Genomic DNA, 18,396 nt, shown 5'->3' with positions numbered 1-18,396 from the left:
CCCAGCATTGTCATGTGCCAATCCGCAGATATTTCATTTTTCGATGTCAGTAAACCTCGCCTCTCATTTTTAGTACTATTAAGTTCTGCGACACTGTTTTGAAAGATTGTCATATTACATCATGTTGATAAAATCTGGCAAACAGAAGTCAGGCGAGTAATTTTTTTTCTGTTAGCGCGACCTGAATATGGTGCGACAAAAATTTGTGCGTTTTTTGAAACACTGCAGCGCCTGGACGGGGAAATCTTTTGACGGGCACGCGCCGGTAGCAGACGACGTCGCATCTTCCGCTCTGACACCGGAAGCAGCGCACGCGATTGACGCGTCACTAAGCGGCGACGCGCCGAAAGTGACAAGTGGCGATGTTAATCGGGCCAGCAGCGTAGGTCGTCGGCAAAACTTCAGCTGATCGTGAAATCGATCTCGCTTTCTTCCGCGTGTCATCGGGTCCAGAGCACAACATCCGAAGCATGACAATGGGAGAAGAGTCTCCTGTCTCGTCCCTCGTGCTTCCAGTGCTGATCCGTCCTATATTGGACAAAGTAAGTGCGTTTCCGCGGCGCCTTTCCGCTTCAAGCTGTCAACGATATCATGCTATCGCCTACCGCAGTCACCAACGCTATACCCCAAATTCGGCTGTCTTATTAAACTTGGCCCCATACCTTGTTTCGTTCTAGTTGTCATCGTTTCCTGTCGCCAGAATAACTGATAAACTTAAAAAAATAAAAAAAGGCTGCCGAAGGGATGCTGTGCTAGCACTGCTTGTGTAGGACGTCCGCTGTTGTTGGCCTTTCTACGAGAGGGCTTTTTGAGGTGTTGTGTACTGACCTCCCGACACTACGCGTTCATGCACAGTCCATTTCCACTGCTCAAGTCCGTTTCTCTGCGTTTTACTTGTAACGCCAATGCGTGGGGCCATTGCCGGAAGCGGGAATAGATCGAAATCGCTCGTCCGTTTTCCTTGCCGTAGCCTCGGGTCATCTTTCTATATTGAGCGCTGACAACTTTGTGGTCTGCACTCCTCCATGCAGCTGTAAGTGCTTCGAATGAGTTCTTATACTTGTTTGTCTGTGCTTTTACTCGCAGTTGGAAAGAAAAGATCTAGGAGCAGCCCAAACTTTAAAAGGAGCCGTCACCAAGGTGAGCGTCAGGGTCTTCTATCTTTTGATCTCGTCAATTATTCAAGGAGACATGGCAGTATGTCACGTTACATTGCCAATGCTAGCAGACAGCTTACTGCAATAGGTGTCAGCTGTACAAGTTAGAAAAGAAAGCCCTGCGTATGTTCGTATGTAGTGCTTGGCTACATTAAACTGCATTATTCAGCAAAATAAAGAACAATTTCATTTGAATCGGGATAAAATATTTGACGCCACCATTACCAAGTGTCACAACTACACATTAATATGATTAAACCATATATATATATACTAACCACAACGTCTGCAGTTAAATGGTGTATGATGTCAGGTGCTAAGGGCTAAACATTGTTGATGATTATTCACATATTTAAAGGGCGTAGCGATGAAAACCCGTTGTATTTGATAACTTTAGGTGTGTGGTAGGCAACTGTAACATGTGCTGTAAACCATCAGTTGTTCTTATTTTTGAAGGTTGAAATGGAACATCCTGGCTTTTTGTATGACCTTGTGATGGGACTGATTAAAGAGACTGACGTTTCCGTGAATGTCACCGAATGCTTGCTGAAACTTCAAGGGTCGATTCCTGACAATGAAGGTACGTATAACATCAGTACAATCACAGCAGTTCTCAAACTTCGTTGTCTGGGGCCCCATTACCTGCTCGAAGGTCTACATGTATACTTGCTTTTCATAAAGGCATACCTAAAAGAGTCATTAAGCCAGGACTGTGACAACCAAAAACATATGTGAAGCTCCTATACTGCACAAATGTTTAGATGCAGTGTCTTTCATTACCAGTTAGCTGTCGTGGTTGCGTAGTGGCTAAGGCGTTGCATTACTATGCCTGAGGGGGCAGGATCGAATTTCGGCCGCCGCGGCTGCATTTCGGTGGGGGTGAAATCCAAGACCGCCCATGTACTGTGCATTGGTTGCACATTAAAGAACTCAAAGGGGTCAAAATGAATCTGGAGTTCCTTGCTACAACGTGCTACATAATCAAATCGTGGTTTTGGAACTTAAAACCCCAGAATTTTTTCATTTCCAGTCAAGTTTTATTCAAACAGTATGTTCTGTTAGCAGGGGCACTGACAAAGGTTTCAAAATTGCAGGCCCCGTTCAGCATCAACCTCCCTGTTGTATTTGATGGTTGAATGTGGAGAATGCTGCTTTGTGTAGCTACTAACGCCTTTTTATTCATGAGCTCAGTACTTCACATTCTGAGCAGGTTCTTCAGCTTTGGCACAAGTGGCAGCCACTAGATTGTGACAGGATTGTGACGCAAGCGGGAACTGTTTGTGTGGCTTGGCAAATATTAAGTCATATACAGGAAGTCTCTGCAAATACATATTCAGACATTTTTCTTGCCCTTTCAAAAGATCAGCTTAGGATCACACTTTGGACTTTTCACAGCTGTCTCTATGTGCCCCTTGAATTTTCTAGGGGACTCTTTGCTGCCAGAAACCACAGTTCAAGAATCACTGCATTATTGAAGGATGTGGCAAAGACCAATTTCAAGCAGTTTAAATAAGTTATTAAATTCTGCATGAGAGTTGTCTCGTGCTGTAATGTTTGTTGAGTGGTGTATAAAACTAGGTGCGTGCATTTTCCGTGTGTCCTTAACAGCATTTCTAACAATTTTCTTTGCAGACCTAAAGTGCTCTAGGACGGAGGATGCCTTCCAAGAATTCAACCGGCGTGCATCATACCTCAAGAAAGTTCTCAGTCGTATCCCTGATGAAATCAATGATCGCAAGACATTCTTGGACACAATTAAGTGAGTGTGAGGGGTAGTTTCACATCTATGTGTATTGTGCAGTCCAAGCTGTATCATTTTTTTCTATATGCTGAACTCTGGCGAGAAATAACTTTCTTTTATTGTGTTTTGATAAGTGGGGGAGGGGGGGGAGAGAACAGCATGCTTTTGGTATGAGCAGCCGAATAGTCTAGTGCCCTATGCAGTAAGGAAACCGAGAGAGGTTGCCCGACTGAATCCCAAACTTTAAGTAGTGTGCCTTTGGAGGTGCTTCTGTAGGCTTAAAGGAATGTCTGCAAATTTCTACCTATAAAAACACTTCAGGAAGCTTTGAAAATGTACTGTGTGGGCTTACATCACCAAAATTTAGTGCATATCTTAAATTTCTTGAGAAGGTTTCTTGCACACTGCATGGCATTTGCCACAATTTTGTTATGCATCCTGTCGGACAGCACGCGCCCGTAGTCCACAGTAGTAATGCTCAAACCGGCAACTATAAACATGACCTCTGACTGAGTTAAACTGAAACTTACACCAGGATCACATGTACCCTTTCTCTTTGAATTTGAGTTGTTTAGAGCCCTGTTGTGGGGGCATCTTCTCTTCACTGATCATAAACTTTATCTTGCAGGGAGATCGCCAGTGCAATCAAGAAATTGTTGGATGCTGTTAATGATGTTTCCACCTATATTCCATCTCCATACAGGAAGCAGGTGGTTATTCTTCTTTGTGTTGTACTTATAATTGAGTGGAAATTGAAAAAGAAAACAGTGGAATAGACATTCGCGCTAGATGTTTAAACTGTAACAGTGTGTAAATATGTAGAATTTTTTACTGAGTCTACTATCCATGTCAATGCAGGAGCAACTGAGAAACGAAACTGAGACGAAAAAAAGTGTTAACCTCTACCAAAAAGTGGCCTAGGTTAAAGAAAACATATGCAGATGTGATAGCATGCTGCTGCTTTACACTAGGTACTTCCGATTTATTAGTTTTTGTACAACAAGCTGAATAGTGTAAAAGCAGAACTAAAGCTATAAGTTGAGTTGCACATTTAACGTTATAGAAGGCTTCCCGAGCAAGTATCATATTTTGTAAACATAGAAGGTTATTTTTGTTAGTGAAATGGACCATTGGGTCCTATTGTGTATTTCCACATGCTCGTAAATATTTTTGGTGCAGGAAATGTAAAAAAAAAGTCCTATACTTTAAGACTGATATTGAGTGTACTCTGCACATCAGTGTTAGGGGATGAGATATATCTCCAATGCAGACCTGCATGCTACCATCGGAAATAATACTTGCTTGGGTTCAGGTTCAGCACGTTCCGATTTTCGTTCTGGTTTGGATAAACAAAAATTTTAAACGGTTCGTGAACTGGTTTACAACACTGAACTGGTTCGGGAACCGGTTCAGCTCGGTAAACTTTTACCCTACTGTATGGCAAAATGCTGCAGAGTGCTATCAACTTTCCTGCATGGCGCATGAGCTGGCTGTGTTAGGAGACGGAAGAAATCTGCTCACTGGCACATGGGAGACAGAAATCAATGTTTTTTTACATAAATATCAGTGAAGTTTAATGTTAAATATAAGGACAGTCATCTTACGCACTGTCGTTGCAAGAGTATGCGGTGCGGGGCCTCAACACGTCCTCCCTCTTTTCCGCGTTTCCTTTTATTGTCATCCATACTGAGTATGAACAAAACAGTAGAAATTTATAGGGGTGTTTGAATAGCACAATTTTCTAATCAAATTGCGAATAAGAGGAGGGGAGGCACAGATTTGTAAACGAAATTCTCAGCGTCATAGTTATCCTGTTTTCTTTTCTTCTTCATAAATGTCTCATTGGTATTTAGCGATATAATGTATCAAACTTAAAAAAATATATATCAAAAAATAAATGTCATGAAGTAAATTCTACTAATTTAGCACTTGGCAAGGGATGGCAAGTGATAATCTTGAAGAAAAATGACGTAAACTAGTCTAAAAAACATAACAAAACACTTTATTTTCTATGCATCGCAATGCCCACAAATCAACAGTAAAGATGATCATATAATGGGCAGGCAGCTTGATCATCAAGTGAACAGCTCAAAATACCTCGTAAGAGAATAAATTTTGTTTCAAAGGATAAAAGTAAAGAGAAGCACCATAACAATTGTCGCTCTCACTCGATTTTACAAATATCTTGCTAACGCTGTGCGGTACGCTCGCGAAGCCTGCCTTGTTAAGCAAAATAGGATGGGGCCTGAATTCTGCATAAAAAAGTCTAAAGTAGCATGATGCCTAATTTAAATAAGATACAAGAAAGCAGCAATGAATGTCCAGCTCACCTCGCCGTTCTCGTATATAGTGCTGGACACTGAGCATCTCGAAGGGCAGGATGCTTTGCAGATGCTAAAGAGTATCAGTTATGATACAAAGTGCGACAAGTGTAGATATGCAGCCTGGCTGATGCAAAGACATAACAGTGCCTGTCCTTGCGTGCTCTCTCCGTGATCGTTTATTCACGCAGTTAAAAAATGTTTGCAAAGACGCGACACTGAGATGAACGCAGCAGCACCAATGCATCAACAGGCAGTCCAGGCATCACGTTTGTTAGAAACAAGAGGAGTGAAGGAAAGGTTGACCGAGCGCTGAGTGGAAGCGATAACTGAACCAGCCAAACTGAGTGCTCGATTTGCTGCTAGTCTCCAACCCTTCTCATGACCCCGCCAATGCTGTGGTGCCTGGTCATATTTGACTTCTGTCACAAGAGTGAAACCAAAAACTTCCCCAAGGAATACAATTCTTACATGACGCCAATGCTTTGTGCTCGCTAGCCAATCTCTCGCTGCTCCTGCCCTTTTTCCCTCCAAAGCCCCTTCATGTGTTGCATAGGCACGAAGTGTGGACTCTGCTTGGAAAACGAGCAGCATTAGAGAAACAAGGAGGAGGGATGGAAGTGTTTCGTGGCGTGTTGGTCATTGGTGTTTTATGGCTAGCGTTGTACTGTCTGAGAGGCGGCTGCTTACGTTGCCATTGCTGCGATATGGCTTTGGTGCTTCAGCTTGACGCTACTGATACATAAAGCCGGCATGTGGGTGGGGGGGTTCATTGGCATCCTTGAGGACTCGGTGTAGATTCAGACATTGACATGCTCACAATTCGAGCAGCAGCTACACGTTTCCGCACTGGGTTCTTATCTTTTTTTTTCTTCTTTGTACACTTGTTTGAAGCACAATGCACACTGCTCAGGTAGCTCAGATAAACCTTTTGCATTGTTGCCATCACCGTGATTCTGGCGATAAAATTATCGAGAATGACGTATCAAAAAGCAGCCAAAGCATCTTGGTAAGAATGAGTAACAATATTTTTCTCAAGAACATGCAGTTTATGAATGTGTTGCGCAGATAAAAAAAATATTAATTCTGTGGTGTTACGTGTCACAAACTACAACATGATTATGAGACATGCCGTAGTGGGAGACTGCGGATTAATTTTGACCATCTGGGGTTCTTTAACATACATGAACCACGACACGCAACAAAAGCACGTTTCCTGTGCCATTTACAGCCGTTGCTACCATGTACTGAGAAGGTGACCGCAGTCATTACCAACTGCATGGTTATTGTTACGGGAAGCTGTGTTGGTGACTAATTAGTTCTCTCATTTTCTCTTCTCAGGGACACTGTATTTTTTGTGCTCCTTGTATCCTGACTCGTGCATCTTACGGTTTATTTGTAATAGTAGCGAGCTGGCTCAAGTGGAAACTTCAACAGAAACAATGATTCTGCGGTGTTTCTCAAACACTGTTTCGGCAAAAGAATATGACTGGCACGGCTGACTTTTTAATTGCGAGTGTCTCTGCCCAGGTGGCCGTATAGTTACAGCACGTACTTACTGTCTGTCTTCATTCTCACGCATAACGGAACTCATTAGTCATAAGTCTTCTTTTGAGGTGCGCCATCTGAAAAGTAACTAGTTTGAACAATCACTTATGTATTATGTTTGCACCTTATATGCTTGAACTGTTTCGTGCCGAACCGGTAACCGTTCTTATTCTTTTTGGTTCAAGTGCAGGCATGTTCTAAGAGTATTAGTTCGGGTTCATTTTCAGCTAGAATTTCGGTTTGGGTACGGTTTTCGGTTTCGGTTCAGTTTGAAATCCTGGCTACCACATCCCAACAACTTTGAATGGTTGTCAGCACTCGACACGGCTTCACTTGGAAAAGTCATGAACTACCATGTTGTATGTAGTCTAACTGACATGAAAATTTCTCCCATAGTTTTAGTGCTAAAATAAGTGGACTTGCTAAGCACTGCCACACAGCTTAAAATACTGCAAGTTTATTGTCTTTCTAGCTGGAAGAGAAGTTGATGCGTGTTGTTCGCTCTAATGTGTTTAACCTTGTTTGTTACAGGCATTGGAACATCGGAAACGGGAGTTTGTAAAGTACTCTAAGCGCTTCAGTAACACTCTAAAGGAATTCTTCAAGGAGGGGCAGTAAGTGCAAGTTTAAAATCCCTCCATTTCTGTCTTTTTCATTGTAGTGCACCATGTAAGCAGTACATGTATGTGTATGAATGTTTATATGTGTATGTATGTATGCGTACATGTGTACATTTTAATGTGCACTGTTTAATCTTCAGCGGGATGTAAAATTAGGCTAATTGGTGCAGTTGCACAATTTCAGCAGTGCAGAACACACAGGGCAATTGATCTCTACTTTTATCTTGGCACATTTGCAAATCTTATCATGATTGGATCATCCTACTCGGCAATAGCATGGATTTGACGCACTTTGGTAATTGTGTAGGTAGGGTATACATCAGATTCAACACAGAGGCAACTGTTAAATAGGCATACCTGAAATTTATCGCAGGGATTACAGCAAGGTGATGCCATCTTTTCAACATGATCCTCCTCTTTATACACTGTCTCATCTTGTTTTTGTCACAATTTTTATCACTCACCTGTACAACCAAAACTCTGTTGTGTAGAGACAATGACAATATTCAGCTTGCTTCCCTTATCATAGACTGTGCAAGCAGCAGTAAATGTGCATGAGGTATGCTCATCGTTGAGAGATAAAGTGATCATCTCTAATATGGGCGGTGAGCTTGTTGTGAACTCTCTGGGTTTAAATGGGCAAAATCTGAACTCTTGTGACCTGTCGGTCAACATATTTGGCCTTTTTGGTGAGGGGGATGTATTGAAACTTTATAGCTGGAAGTAGTGTTTTGCACGAGTGCTCCTAGTACCCAGTAATTGAAGTTTCAGAGTGGAGAACACTAGTTCAGCTTTACAAGTTCACTTCACATGTTAATTACAAGGGGTTTCATTTGAGGTAGGGTAATACACTCTTCAGTCATATACAAGTTACCATATTTACTCGAATCTAGGCCGGCCTTAAATTCTAAGCCGACCCCCGAATGTCCGAAGCCAGAAAAATAAAAGCACTTATCTATAATGTAGGTCGAACAATAAAGGGAGGACAGCATTCACAAAATGAAAACAGCATTTACTTAATATGAACATGGGGAACTTACTCTACGTTACCATCGCTGCTTGCTTCGTTGCTATAGCCCAGACCACATGCACGCTTGCAGACGAGCGCAAACTCACGCCAATGCGCCTACACATGCGCAGACAGTGCAGCACCGCTCGCATGCATCGAAACGCAGCGTGATCTCGGTTATAGCATGCTTATTTTCCTTATTGTTGTCATCTCCTCATTGCGGCACACGCAAAAAGTGTCCCCCGTTGCCCCCCTCCAATGACAGACGTTTTTCTCATCGATGCTGAAGTCCTGCCCGGCTTGAATGTTTGACGATGCCTCTGCGGCTAGCACAATTTTTATTTGAAACCGGCACTATAGTGAGATTGCCTGTTTGGTGTCATTACAATAATGCCATGCCGCACGTCAGTACGACACAGGTCAAAATAGCGACGTCACTCGTATACTTCAGTTGGCTACTGGCTCGACTAATACCGGCTGCAATACTGACCTTTCTAAGTAACGCTAGCTATGCACCATATTTATCATCTTAAATTGCAGCCTGCACTTTTTTTAACATCCTCGAAACTAAGCCAACCCTTGAGTTTGGCATATGATTATTTGAAAAACACTATCTGCCTAGATTTTAATAAATATGGTACCAAATTTAGGAGGAACGCCTATTGAAAACATGCTGCACTTGTGGTCTGCTCCTCTGCACTTAGAAAAAATTTGGCAGGCTTAGTGATTTCTCCAGCATTAAAGGTCAACTGCAACGAAATTTTCCACCGTGTAAAAAGCCTAGTTTCAGATAATTTAAACATGCAATCATCATCATCAGCCTGGTTACGCCCACTTCAGGGCAAAGTGCCTCTCCCATACTTCTCCAACTACCCCGGTCATGTACTAATTGTGGCCATGTTGTCCCTGCAAACTTCTTAATGTCATCCGCCCACCTAACTTTCTGCCGCCCCCTGCTACGCTTCCCTTCCCTTCGAATCCAGTCCGTAACCCTTAATGACCATCGGTTATCTTCCCTCCTCATTACATGTCCTGCCCATGCCCATTTCTTTTTCTTGATTTCAACTAAGATGTCATTAACCCGCGTTTGTTCCCTTAACGTTACACCCATAATTCTTCTTTCCATAGCTCGTTGCATCGTCCTCAATTTAAGCAGAACCCTTTTCGTAAGCCTCCAGATTTCTGCCCCATATGTGAGTACTGCTAAGACACAATGAGAGACTGTGAGACATGCAGTAGCCTCTGAAAAATCTTATGCTTGAAACGTAGCTCGCTATGTCACAATGAGCTCGTAAAAATCGGATGTTTTTCATACTGAAACTGAAAAAAACAACACCATTATCGCCCAGCGGAAGTGACGTACAGTGAAGAATGTGGAGAACCAGTGCCCATGCTGTCTGCTTTCCTTGCTTGTATTCCGTTCCGGTGTGTCAGTAAACAGGTCCTGCAATGCGCTGTGACAAGGCTGTTGTGTGCCCGCGACATTCTTTTAATGCAAATTATTTCTCCAGCCGGTTTTTCTGGTTGTCTACGTTCAACAGTTGGGCCTCGATGCGTATTGGGGTGGCCAAGCTAATGCGTGGCACAGTTACACTAAATTAGCAAAAATCGGATGCTCTACAGTCTTGTCTGGCTGGCTTGAGAATAGAACGTCCTATTGCATGCCGCAGCAACTGGAACCGGGTGCATCGTGCGCTAGCTTGGCTGATCAGCAGCATGCTGTTCGGTTTCACTAAAGCTAGCATGTTGCATTTGCACTTTCGACAAACAAATAAACGCTCGCTCACGAGACACTTGTGAGCTAGCGCTGCAGCAACAACTGATCGCCGCGCTACTGAAGGTCGCGTTTAAAGCTCAGGATAAAATTTTAGCGACCTTAGAGTCTCTCGCATGACGTATCAGACTTCACCGGCCGCTGCCTGGTACGCTGGAAGCTGCAGACTCGTTGATTGATCAGACCTACCAGACAACTACCGCCATCTGTAGGGGAGGGTGATAATTAGCTGAGGCTTAGCATGACCAGGCTAGAGGGGCTTGGTGCTAAGTGTGCATAAACTCACGGCCAGACAGGCCGGACTGCAACCGTGATAAATATTCACCCATTTCGCTGTGGCGGCATTGCATTCCTGCATGGCTTGTCAACGCATCTACACCATGGTCGCCGCCTCACAGGCTCCTTCGTGACAAATGCAGCATGCGGTTCCTGCTCGTTTTTGGCGCTGTATCAGAAAGGATTTCCTTCGTCTACTTCGACGCATCCAATGCAGAGATGCGCGAAACATCTTGAAGATGATGCATTACCAGAATTGATCGCTCGAGAATATTGCTCTTGAATAGAACTTACCTTTGATTTTCGTGCGCCATCGTGGCATATATTACTTATAGTCAAGTCGAGAAAGCGTTTGCCAAGCAGATCTTGATGCTTCGTCTACTGCAGTTTACATGCTTTGTGCACGTTGGCTGGTCCGCGTCGCACTTACCTGCCACGCCACGTTGCACGCTTGTGCTAGGAAAGCTGGGACAAGAAAGATGTGTTTGGCCTTTCTCTACTCAGCGTTGTGTAGCACAGAGCCATCACTTGTGCTCGAGTGCTTATTCGAGTACTCGACGGCCACACAACGCATCGGCATTCTTGCAACAGCTCAATTCACGAGAGCAACAGGGGCAACGTGCGCCGAGAGAGACGCCCGTCAACTCGCAAATGACAAACAAGCAATGCGTCTGGCTGCCTAGGCGCAGCATGGCACAACTGAGAGATCAACAGTTGCTTACGGTTCTTCAATATGTGCTATATCCGCATCGCTACCGCTTTCCTGCCAGGTGCACGTGTCATCTGCATAGGCACTATTTAATAGCTGCTAATAACAAAATTAGGTGAGTACCAGCCTTGCGGCTTGGCCAAGATTACTTTGAGAATATATGCTGGGCATTTATAGTCAATTTAGCCCAAGTGAAATTTCGTTGCAGTTGGCCTTTAAACTTATTTACTGCAGCAGCAGTTAGTTCCCTTACTACCCCCATCACTTCCAATGTTGCACACACCTGAAATTCTGTGCAAACTCTCCCATCTGGGTGTGATGACAACACTGTGGCATGCTGATGACACTGCCATGGCAATAATGGCGACATGACAAAGCCAGTGTGATAAGAATGGCAGCATGACAATGACAAATGCACTACATGACACTATAAACTCTTCAGAAAGTGCCAAACATTGAAGCTCTATGAGAGTGCAGTGGTTGTGGTGTCTGGCTCCTATTCGTACATCTCTGCTGTCTGGGCTGGCTTGAGTTTGACTCCATGTGGCGGCAGTGGGCAATGTTTTTTCTAGCACTATAGTAGGGTAGAGTAGAAGGTACAATATCACAGCAACAATGATTGTGGTGGCCTGACGATGACAGCAAACATGGCAAACGACTCTAAGCAGCTGCTTCAGTAAATGTACACCCCACACAGACACAGAGGTAAAGGTCCATATGTGCTCCAGCAGTAAATGGACACAGCATGGTCTGGTGCACACACCCGTGAGTAGCAGTATGCAGAACGGTTCACCTGGCAATAGTACCAAGTGTACATAATTGTTGCAGCTTGAAGTGGAGCCGACAGATACATGCACAAGCACAAAGCCATTTGAGAGACACAACCCTGTGTCAAAGATGGCTCGGGCACTCAGCATTACTTGTGTTTTACATATGCACACACAGAGCATCTTGTGGCAGCAAGATATGTGCCTTGAATGAGGCATCTGTTTTGATCATGTAGTACACTGCGCAAACATTTGTCAGATTACAGGGAGGGTGAGCGAAACAGATCCACTGATGGGTAGAATCACAAACTTGTGCGCTCTAGAAGAGATGAAATGAGCAACAATTACATTTTGTTTACAGATTCCCTTTGATGTGCCTCTGCTGTTGCATTCTTTGGTTGTAGCTAAGACAGCAACTTTTACAGCATTTCATTTGCTCTGGGGAATTGTGGCCAACATGTATAGAGCTGTGACCCAAATTTAGGTTGTATTTTCAAGGTAACTCTAAATAGTGGCAGACGTTAAGTAAAGGGCTGAGGCTAGCATCACCTGAATCACTGGAATGTGCTTAACCAATGCAGATGTCCTCTACTTTTGAGAGCGACTTACCACCCACAATCAAGACAGCACAGTACACAAGATTCTCTCTTAATATTATGTATGTGTACAAATTGTGAAATGTATCAATCAGCTCATACCCATAGACATCTATAGATGGTTTGCAAATACAGTTGTTTACTTAAATTGTTGCACCTAAAGTAGCATTACCTAGCAGTAGCATGTCAATTTATGTAGCATGGTTAATCTGTCATAGTTATTGATGCCACCGATGTCGGGCGATGTCGTATCAAAAATATGCTGAAAAAATGGTTCGTGTCGTTTTAGCCACAATTATTTTCATTAAGTGTACATTTGAGGCACTTTTCAGCTACATAAAGTGCACAAATTGTAGCAGGAGCTTTTGTATCACCTCTGTGCCTTCTCTTCCAGAGTACAGGCAGTTTTTGTGAGTGCAGTGTACCTCATCTACCAAACAAACCACATTATGGTCACCGTCAAGAATGAATGTGACTGAGGGCAAATGTTGAGGTGAGCTGACTTTTTCTCCCTTTAAGTGAAGTTCATGAGCTTCCGCGAGTTTGAAGGGCTGCTTCTGAGCTGATTGGATCATGAAAATTGCAGCATTCGGCCTAGGTTTGTGGACAATACACAAAGAAAGCAAGGCATCACATTGCTGACTGACAGCTGGCATCTCTCTCTCTTTCTTCAAGCTGGGGATGTGTACAGAAGTTTGCCCATTTTTCAGGCACAGAGGGTACCAGAGACAGTCTGAAAAGCTTTCACAGAAAAATGAATTTTGTTTTTTACAACACAGTACAAAAAAACTTAGTTACATGCTTTATTTTTTCTCAGTGTTGTGCTTCAGTGAAACAGTACCAGCTTAAAATTTCATGAAACTGAAGGCCATGAGCCTGTTTCATGCCTGTCCATCACACAATGAGTGTTGTGCATAGTTACAATGCTGCAAAGTGTGAATTTCAAATGCAATCTTGTCACTGCGCAATGCTGGCAGTTTAGGCTGTGTTGCATCGGAACCAGTTTGGATCTTTTTGCGTACACACCAGCTAGGTGTCATACTGTGTAGTACACGCTTATATGATCTTGCGGTAGTTGACTGGTTTTTATCAGACCCAGTTGCCACTTCTATGATTGTTCTGTCTAGCCTGTGAGCATTATCTCAGGGCTGTTTGCTGATAACTACTGGTGCAAAGATATTAGTGGCATGCTTTCTGCAACAGCTCGATGCTGGCTGGTGGTGAATTGCTCATCTGTATCTGAGCCTAAACAGTGCCATTCGATCAGCGAATCTGCAATAGAAATTTGCACTTTGGTGCCAAATTGACAAAGGTTTCTTCAGTGGCCAAAGGGTACTCGGAAATCCAAGTAATCGCATTGCCAGTGAGGTCAAGGGTATAGGCAACTACTCAAGCGGTGTCAGCTTTGTTCACTGCTGCTACGTCTGCAACATTGTGCATGTATTCCTGAAAGATTGAGCAAGGCACAATCTAGCCTCCAAAATTTTGATCGGCATTATATATAGGTTTTATGGAACATGTGGCAGTGAAACAGAGATGTCTGAATGGCTGAGCAGGTCTGCAAAACTAGGCAACCAAAATTTTGATTAATGACTGTACATGGAAAGGAACAGGAAGGAAGGAAATAAATTTGTTTGATTAAAGTAAAGGCAGCCTATTACATCTGCTTAAAAAGGATAGCGTGCTTTTATTCTAATACCCAGGTTTATTGGAGTTTGAATCAGCATGGAGTGAAACAGGATAAAAATGGCAAAAGTGATTGCCCTCCTCCAGAGGTGCAGAAAAAGAGATGGCTGTATGGACTTATAGCCAGTGTGAGGGAGATTGGACTGAAGTAAAATAAGCTGAAGGATATGGCCTGGCATATTGTAGTTTGCAGTTGTTTGCATTGCAAAGGCTGGGTTGACCAGGTGCATAGGCTCTCCTGAAATCTCCAAAACACGATCACATTCAGCAGGCTGATTTCATACAAAAGTATGATGTCAGATGGACAGTTACACACGGATTGTTTGTGCACCACTGTGAATGTTTTGTGCAACTGAAAGTGAACTTGAGCATGCTTCACAAAATACTGTACTAACTATAGCAGTCATTTGTTTGCACGTAGTGTGAAACTGGAAATTCATTTTTATTTGCAGGATTGCTTTCGAAACGCTGATCAGGCATCATCTACATGGTCCACATGGATGCCTAGGAAGTAGTGTTGGGTGCCAGGGATCAGTTGTGCAGTCATGGCTGACGGTGACAGTGCCTACATCCCATCAGTGCTGTGGCTGAAACCCGATTGTGGTGTTGCATTCGCATTTGCAGTGGATAGTGGAGCTACAGGGAGGGACACTAACAAGAGCTTTTCCATAAGCGTGAATGTGTAATATAACACCGACATTGTGGCAGTGGGTCTTGTCTCGCTCGCCTACGTTTCTTTGGTTGTGAACGCATGCATTTTCATTTAATTTGTGCATTAGCAAACCTAATCGGATGGAACTGGCATTACCTGCTCACTCGGTACCTTCTTTATTACATGAATGTTTTCTAGCAGTTGTGTATCTAGAGCAAGAAATTGTAAGCAGGAATTGTTTTAAAGAGTTACATTTACCATTGCTTGAACATATATGTTTTGTTGACAGTTACGGTTGTATGAACCGATTTTCACAAGGAACTAACCAGTGGCTCTTTTGGAAGGTTAGTTTTGCTAGGACAGAAATTTGTAAATGTTGAAAAGGGTTTAGAGCAAGTGGAATGAAAAAAAAGAGAGCAACGTGACAGATGTCATGGGTGCCTGTTCTTTAAACATATCCGACATGTTGCTTGTAGTAGCTTAAGTATACCAACACTTCTTTAATTAGTGAAAGTTCTCTTTCATTGAAACCTGTGAATGCGTGGAGTTACCCTGGTCAGCAGTTTCACTAAAGGAATATGTTAGTGCAAGCCTTCTAAATGCGACAGTTGTAATATGTTCTCACTATTCAAGTGCACATGAGCAACTTTTGAGTGTTCTTCCTGGAAATTTGTTTGCGTGTGTAATTGATTCTCAAATGATACACTTTCCAATGTGGCCAATGTAATTTTTTTTATCTTACAAGGGCAAAAACAAAGCATCTCTTGTGAAAGGGAGGAACGGGTCATCATTGCACACAACAGAGCAATAGCTTGCAGACACAGCCGTGGAAACTCAAGTTAATTTCTTGTTTGTCAAAATCGCTTTTATGATTCCCTGTGGTCTCGTGAAACAGATGAAGAGTAACAATAAACAAACTCATATGTGCTGAATATGGGGGCAGTTTATTTTCTTTTAAACCTTGAAGAAAGCTTTAAAGCCCTGCTCTAATGCATTGGCAGTGAGACATTTTGTACTGTGACAGCGCAAGTGCAACTATGCAACACATGTTGACTGTACTAGCATTATTTTTTATCATCACCAGTGCGTTCACATGAGATGTGGCATGCATTGTTTATCTTTCCTCCCGGTTGTCTGTTGACTGCATGGTCCATGCAGATGTTGCATGTTGTCGTCTCTTCACATGGATGTGACATTATTAAAGAAAATACTTTTACCTATGTATTCAATGTCCTTCTCTCCTTGGATCCCCCTTTTTGATGCTACTTAAGAGACGCTTCTAAATTACCTGCTGTGGTTGCTTAGTGGCTAAGGTGTTGGGCTGCTAAGCACGAGGTCGCGGGATCGAATCCTGGCCACGGCAGCCGCATTTCGATGGGGGCGAAATGCGAGAACACTTATGTACCATGCACGTTAAAAACCCCAGGTGGTTGAAATTTCCAGAGTCCCCCACCACGGCATGCCTTATAATCAGATAGCGGTTTTGGCACGTAAAACCCAATAATTTAATACTTTCTTTAGGCTTCTAAATTTTGCATTAATTTTTCAAGTTCAGTGTGTGGGTTGGTCATCAAGGAGATGAAGATGTCTCTGCAACATATTATTTGATTAGGGATAGCAGGCAGGTGCATCTTGGATTGTATATTTTAACCTTGACATAAGGTACATGGATATAAGAGGTTATTGTATGTAAAAAAGCACAATTTTCATTGGCCATGCTTTATTTCAAAGTATTCTACTGCCTTTAATGAAAACAAATATAAGATTTCAGATAATATTGGTTACAGCACAGTGAATTGGTTTACTCGTAGCTTTAAATATGTATTCTGGCAGCAATGATGTCTATTTGACAAAAAGAAACGGCACTTTCTAGACACACATCTGTATATTAACAATGACGTAAAGTGCGGGTTTATAGTCTAGCATTGTTTGTGTGTGTGCGTACGAGGGGAAGTAAAAAAGTAAAGGGACTTTTGCAATCTCTCGCACTAGGGTTTGGTAACACTGCTAGTATCAAGCGCTGAGTTAGTGTCATCTGCAACACTTCTATGGAACGTGTCACTCTTATTCCCACATTAGTCATTAGAGTGCAGCAGACCGTTAAACATGGCAGCTCCATTGTCGATCTGCACCAAAGAGGAAATGAGGGCAGTTATTCGCTTTTTGTTTGTGCAAGGTGTTCAACCTGCGGAAATTATTCGTCGAATGCAAGCGCAGTATGGTGACAGTTGTTTATTGCGAAGCAAGATCTAGAAATTGATACAGCATTTCAAATAGGGAAAAACTTCTTTATGTGAAGAGGAAAGATCGGGCAGGCCATCGACGTCAACAACTGAACAAAATTTGATAGTCGTTGAGGGTATGGTGATAGAAAAGAGACAAATCACAGTGGACGAAATCGCCAATGCTTTACATATCACTCATGATCCAGCGTATTGAATCTTACACGACAGGCTAAATTTTCAGAAAGTGTGCGAAAGGTGGGTCCAAGGTCGGAAAGGTGCAAGGTACAAAGGTTGGACGTCTCTCGTAAACATTTGGCCCGTTATCGTCGCAAGCGAGATGGATTTTTATAGCAAATTATTACAGTAGATGAAACTTGGGTACATCATCACGAACCGGAAAGTAAGGCTGCGAGCGTGGTTAAACGCTCATCATCACCAGAAGTTAAGAAATTTAAACGTCAACCATCAGCTGATAAGATTATGCCAACGCTATTCCGGGACATGGAAGGTGTGGCAGCTGTTCATTTCACCCCAACAGGCGAAAATGTGAACAGTAAGCACTATTGTGATGTGTTGCGAACTAAACTGAAACCCGCAATCAAATCCAGACGTCATGGAAAACTGCAAAAAGGTGTCATACTGCAGCAAGATAACGCTTGGCCACATTCTGACAAACGGACGGCCGAAACAATAAAGGAGTTGGGATTCGAATTGCTGGAACACCCGCCATGCAGTCCAGACCTGGCTCCAAGTGATTTTCATATGTTTGGGCCATCGAAGGATATGCTCAGGGAAAGAAAATTTGCTACCAAGTCATTGATGCGGTGCAAAATTGGTGACAGGTGCAAGCAAAAAACTTCTTTTTCTGATGGAATCAAACTTGTGAGATGGACAAAATGCTTTGAAATGCAGGGAGGTTATGTAAAAATAATAGTTTCAATATTTTATCATTAGAATAAATGTACTTTTCTCAAAAGTCCCTTTACTTGTTTACTTCCCCTCGTGTGTGTGTGTGCATATATATATATATATATATGTGTGTGTGTGTGTATATATATATATATACACACACCTGTGTGTGTGTGTGTGTGTGTCGTGTGAGCGCAACACACGCCTCACTTTCAACTTCATCTCCACATATCATCATCCATTGTGCATCTTCATCTGTATATATCATCACCAACAACACAGCTTGATCATCTTGGTATTAGCACTAGCACAGCTGGAATAAAGCGATTCCTAACAAGTGGTGGACGGCGCTTTTCATTCCCCAAGACCTCTCGCACATTCTCACTGGAGCTCGGCTCAGGTTGCC

The 18,396-nt window shown here is 42.8% G+C and overlaps 1 protein-coding gene across 1 annotated transcript; it reads left to right on the top strand.

Moving 5' to 3' along the window:
* The first annotated feature begins 342 nt into the window (after nt 1-342).
* On the top strand, nt 343-16,080 carry Ccm3 (programmed cell death protein 10 Ccm3). Its single transcript, XM_050188385.3, has 8 exons — nt 343-542; nt 1,087-1,140; nt 1,614-1,737; nt 2,790-2,916; nt 3,527-3,608; nt 7,299-7,381; nt 12,913-13,011; nt 14,657-16,080. The coding sequence occupies exons 1-7, from the start codon at nt 471-473 to the stop codon at nt 12,995-12,997; spliced, it is 627 nt and encodes a 208-aa protein (XP_050044342.1). The 5' UTR covers nt 343-470; the 3' UTR covers nt 12,998-13,011; nt 14,657-16,080.
* Nucleotides 16,081-18,396: the final 2,316 nt, after the last annotated feature.

This window comes from Dermacentor andersoni, chromosome 2 (assembly GCF_023375885.2).
Source record: "Dermacentor andersoni chromosome 2, qqDerAnde1_hic_scaffold, whole genome shotgun sequence".
Lineage (NCBI taxonomy): Eukaryota > Metazoa > Arthropoda > Arachnida > Ixodida > Ixodidae > Dermacentor > Dermacentor andersoni.
Note: the sequence above shows the minus strand (reverse complement) of the source record. Positions and strands in the feature narration are given on the sequence as shown.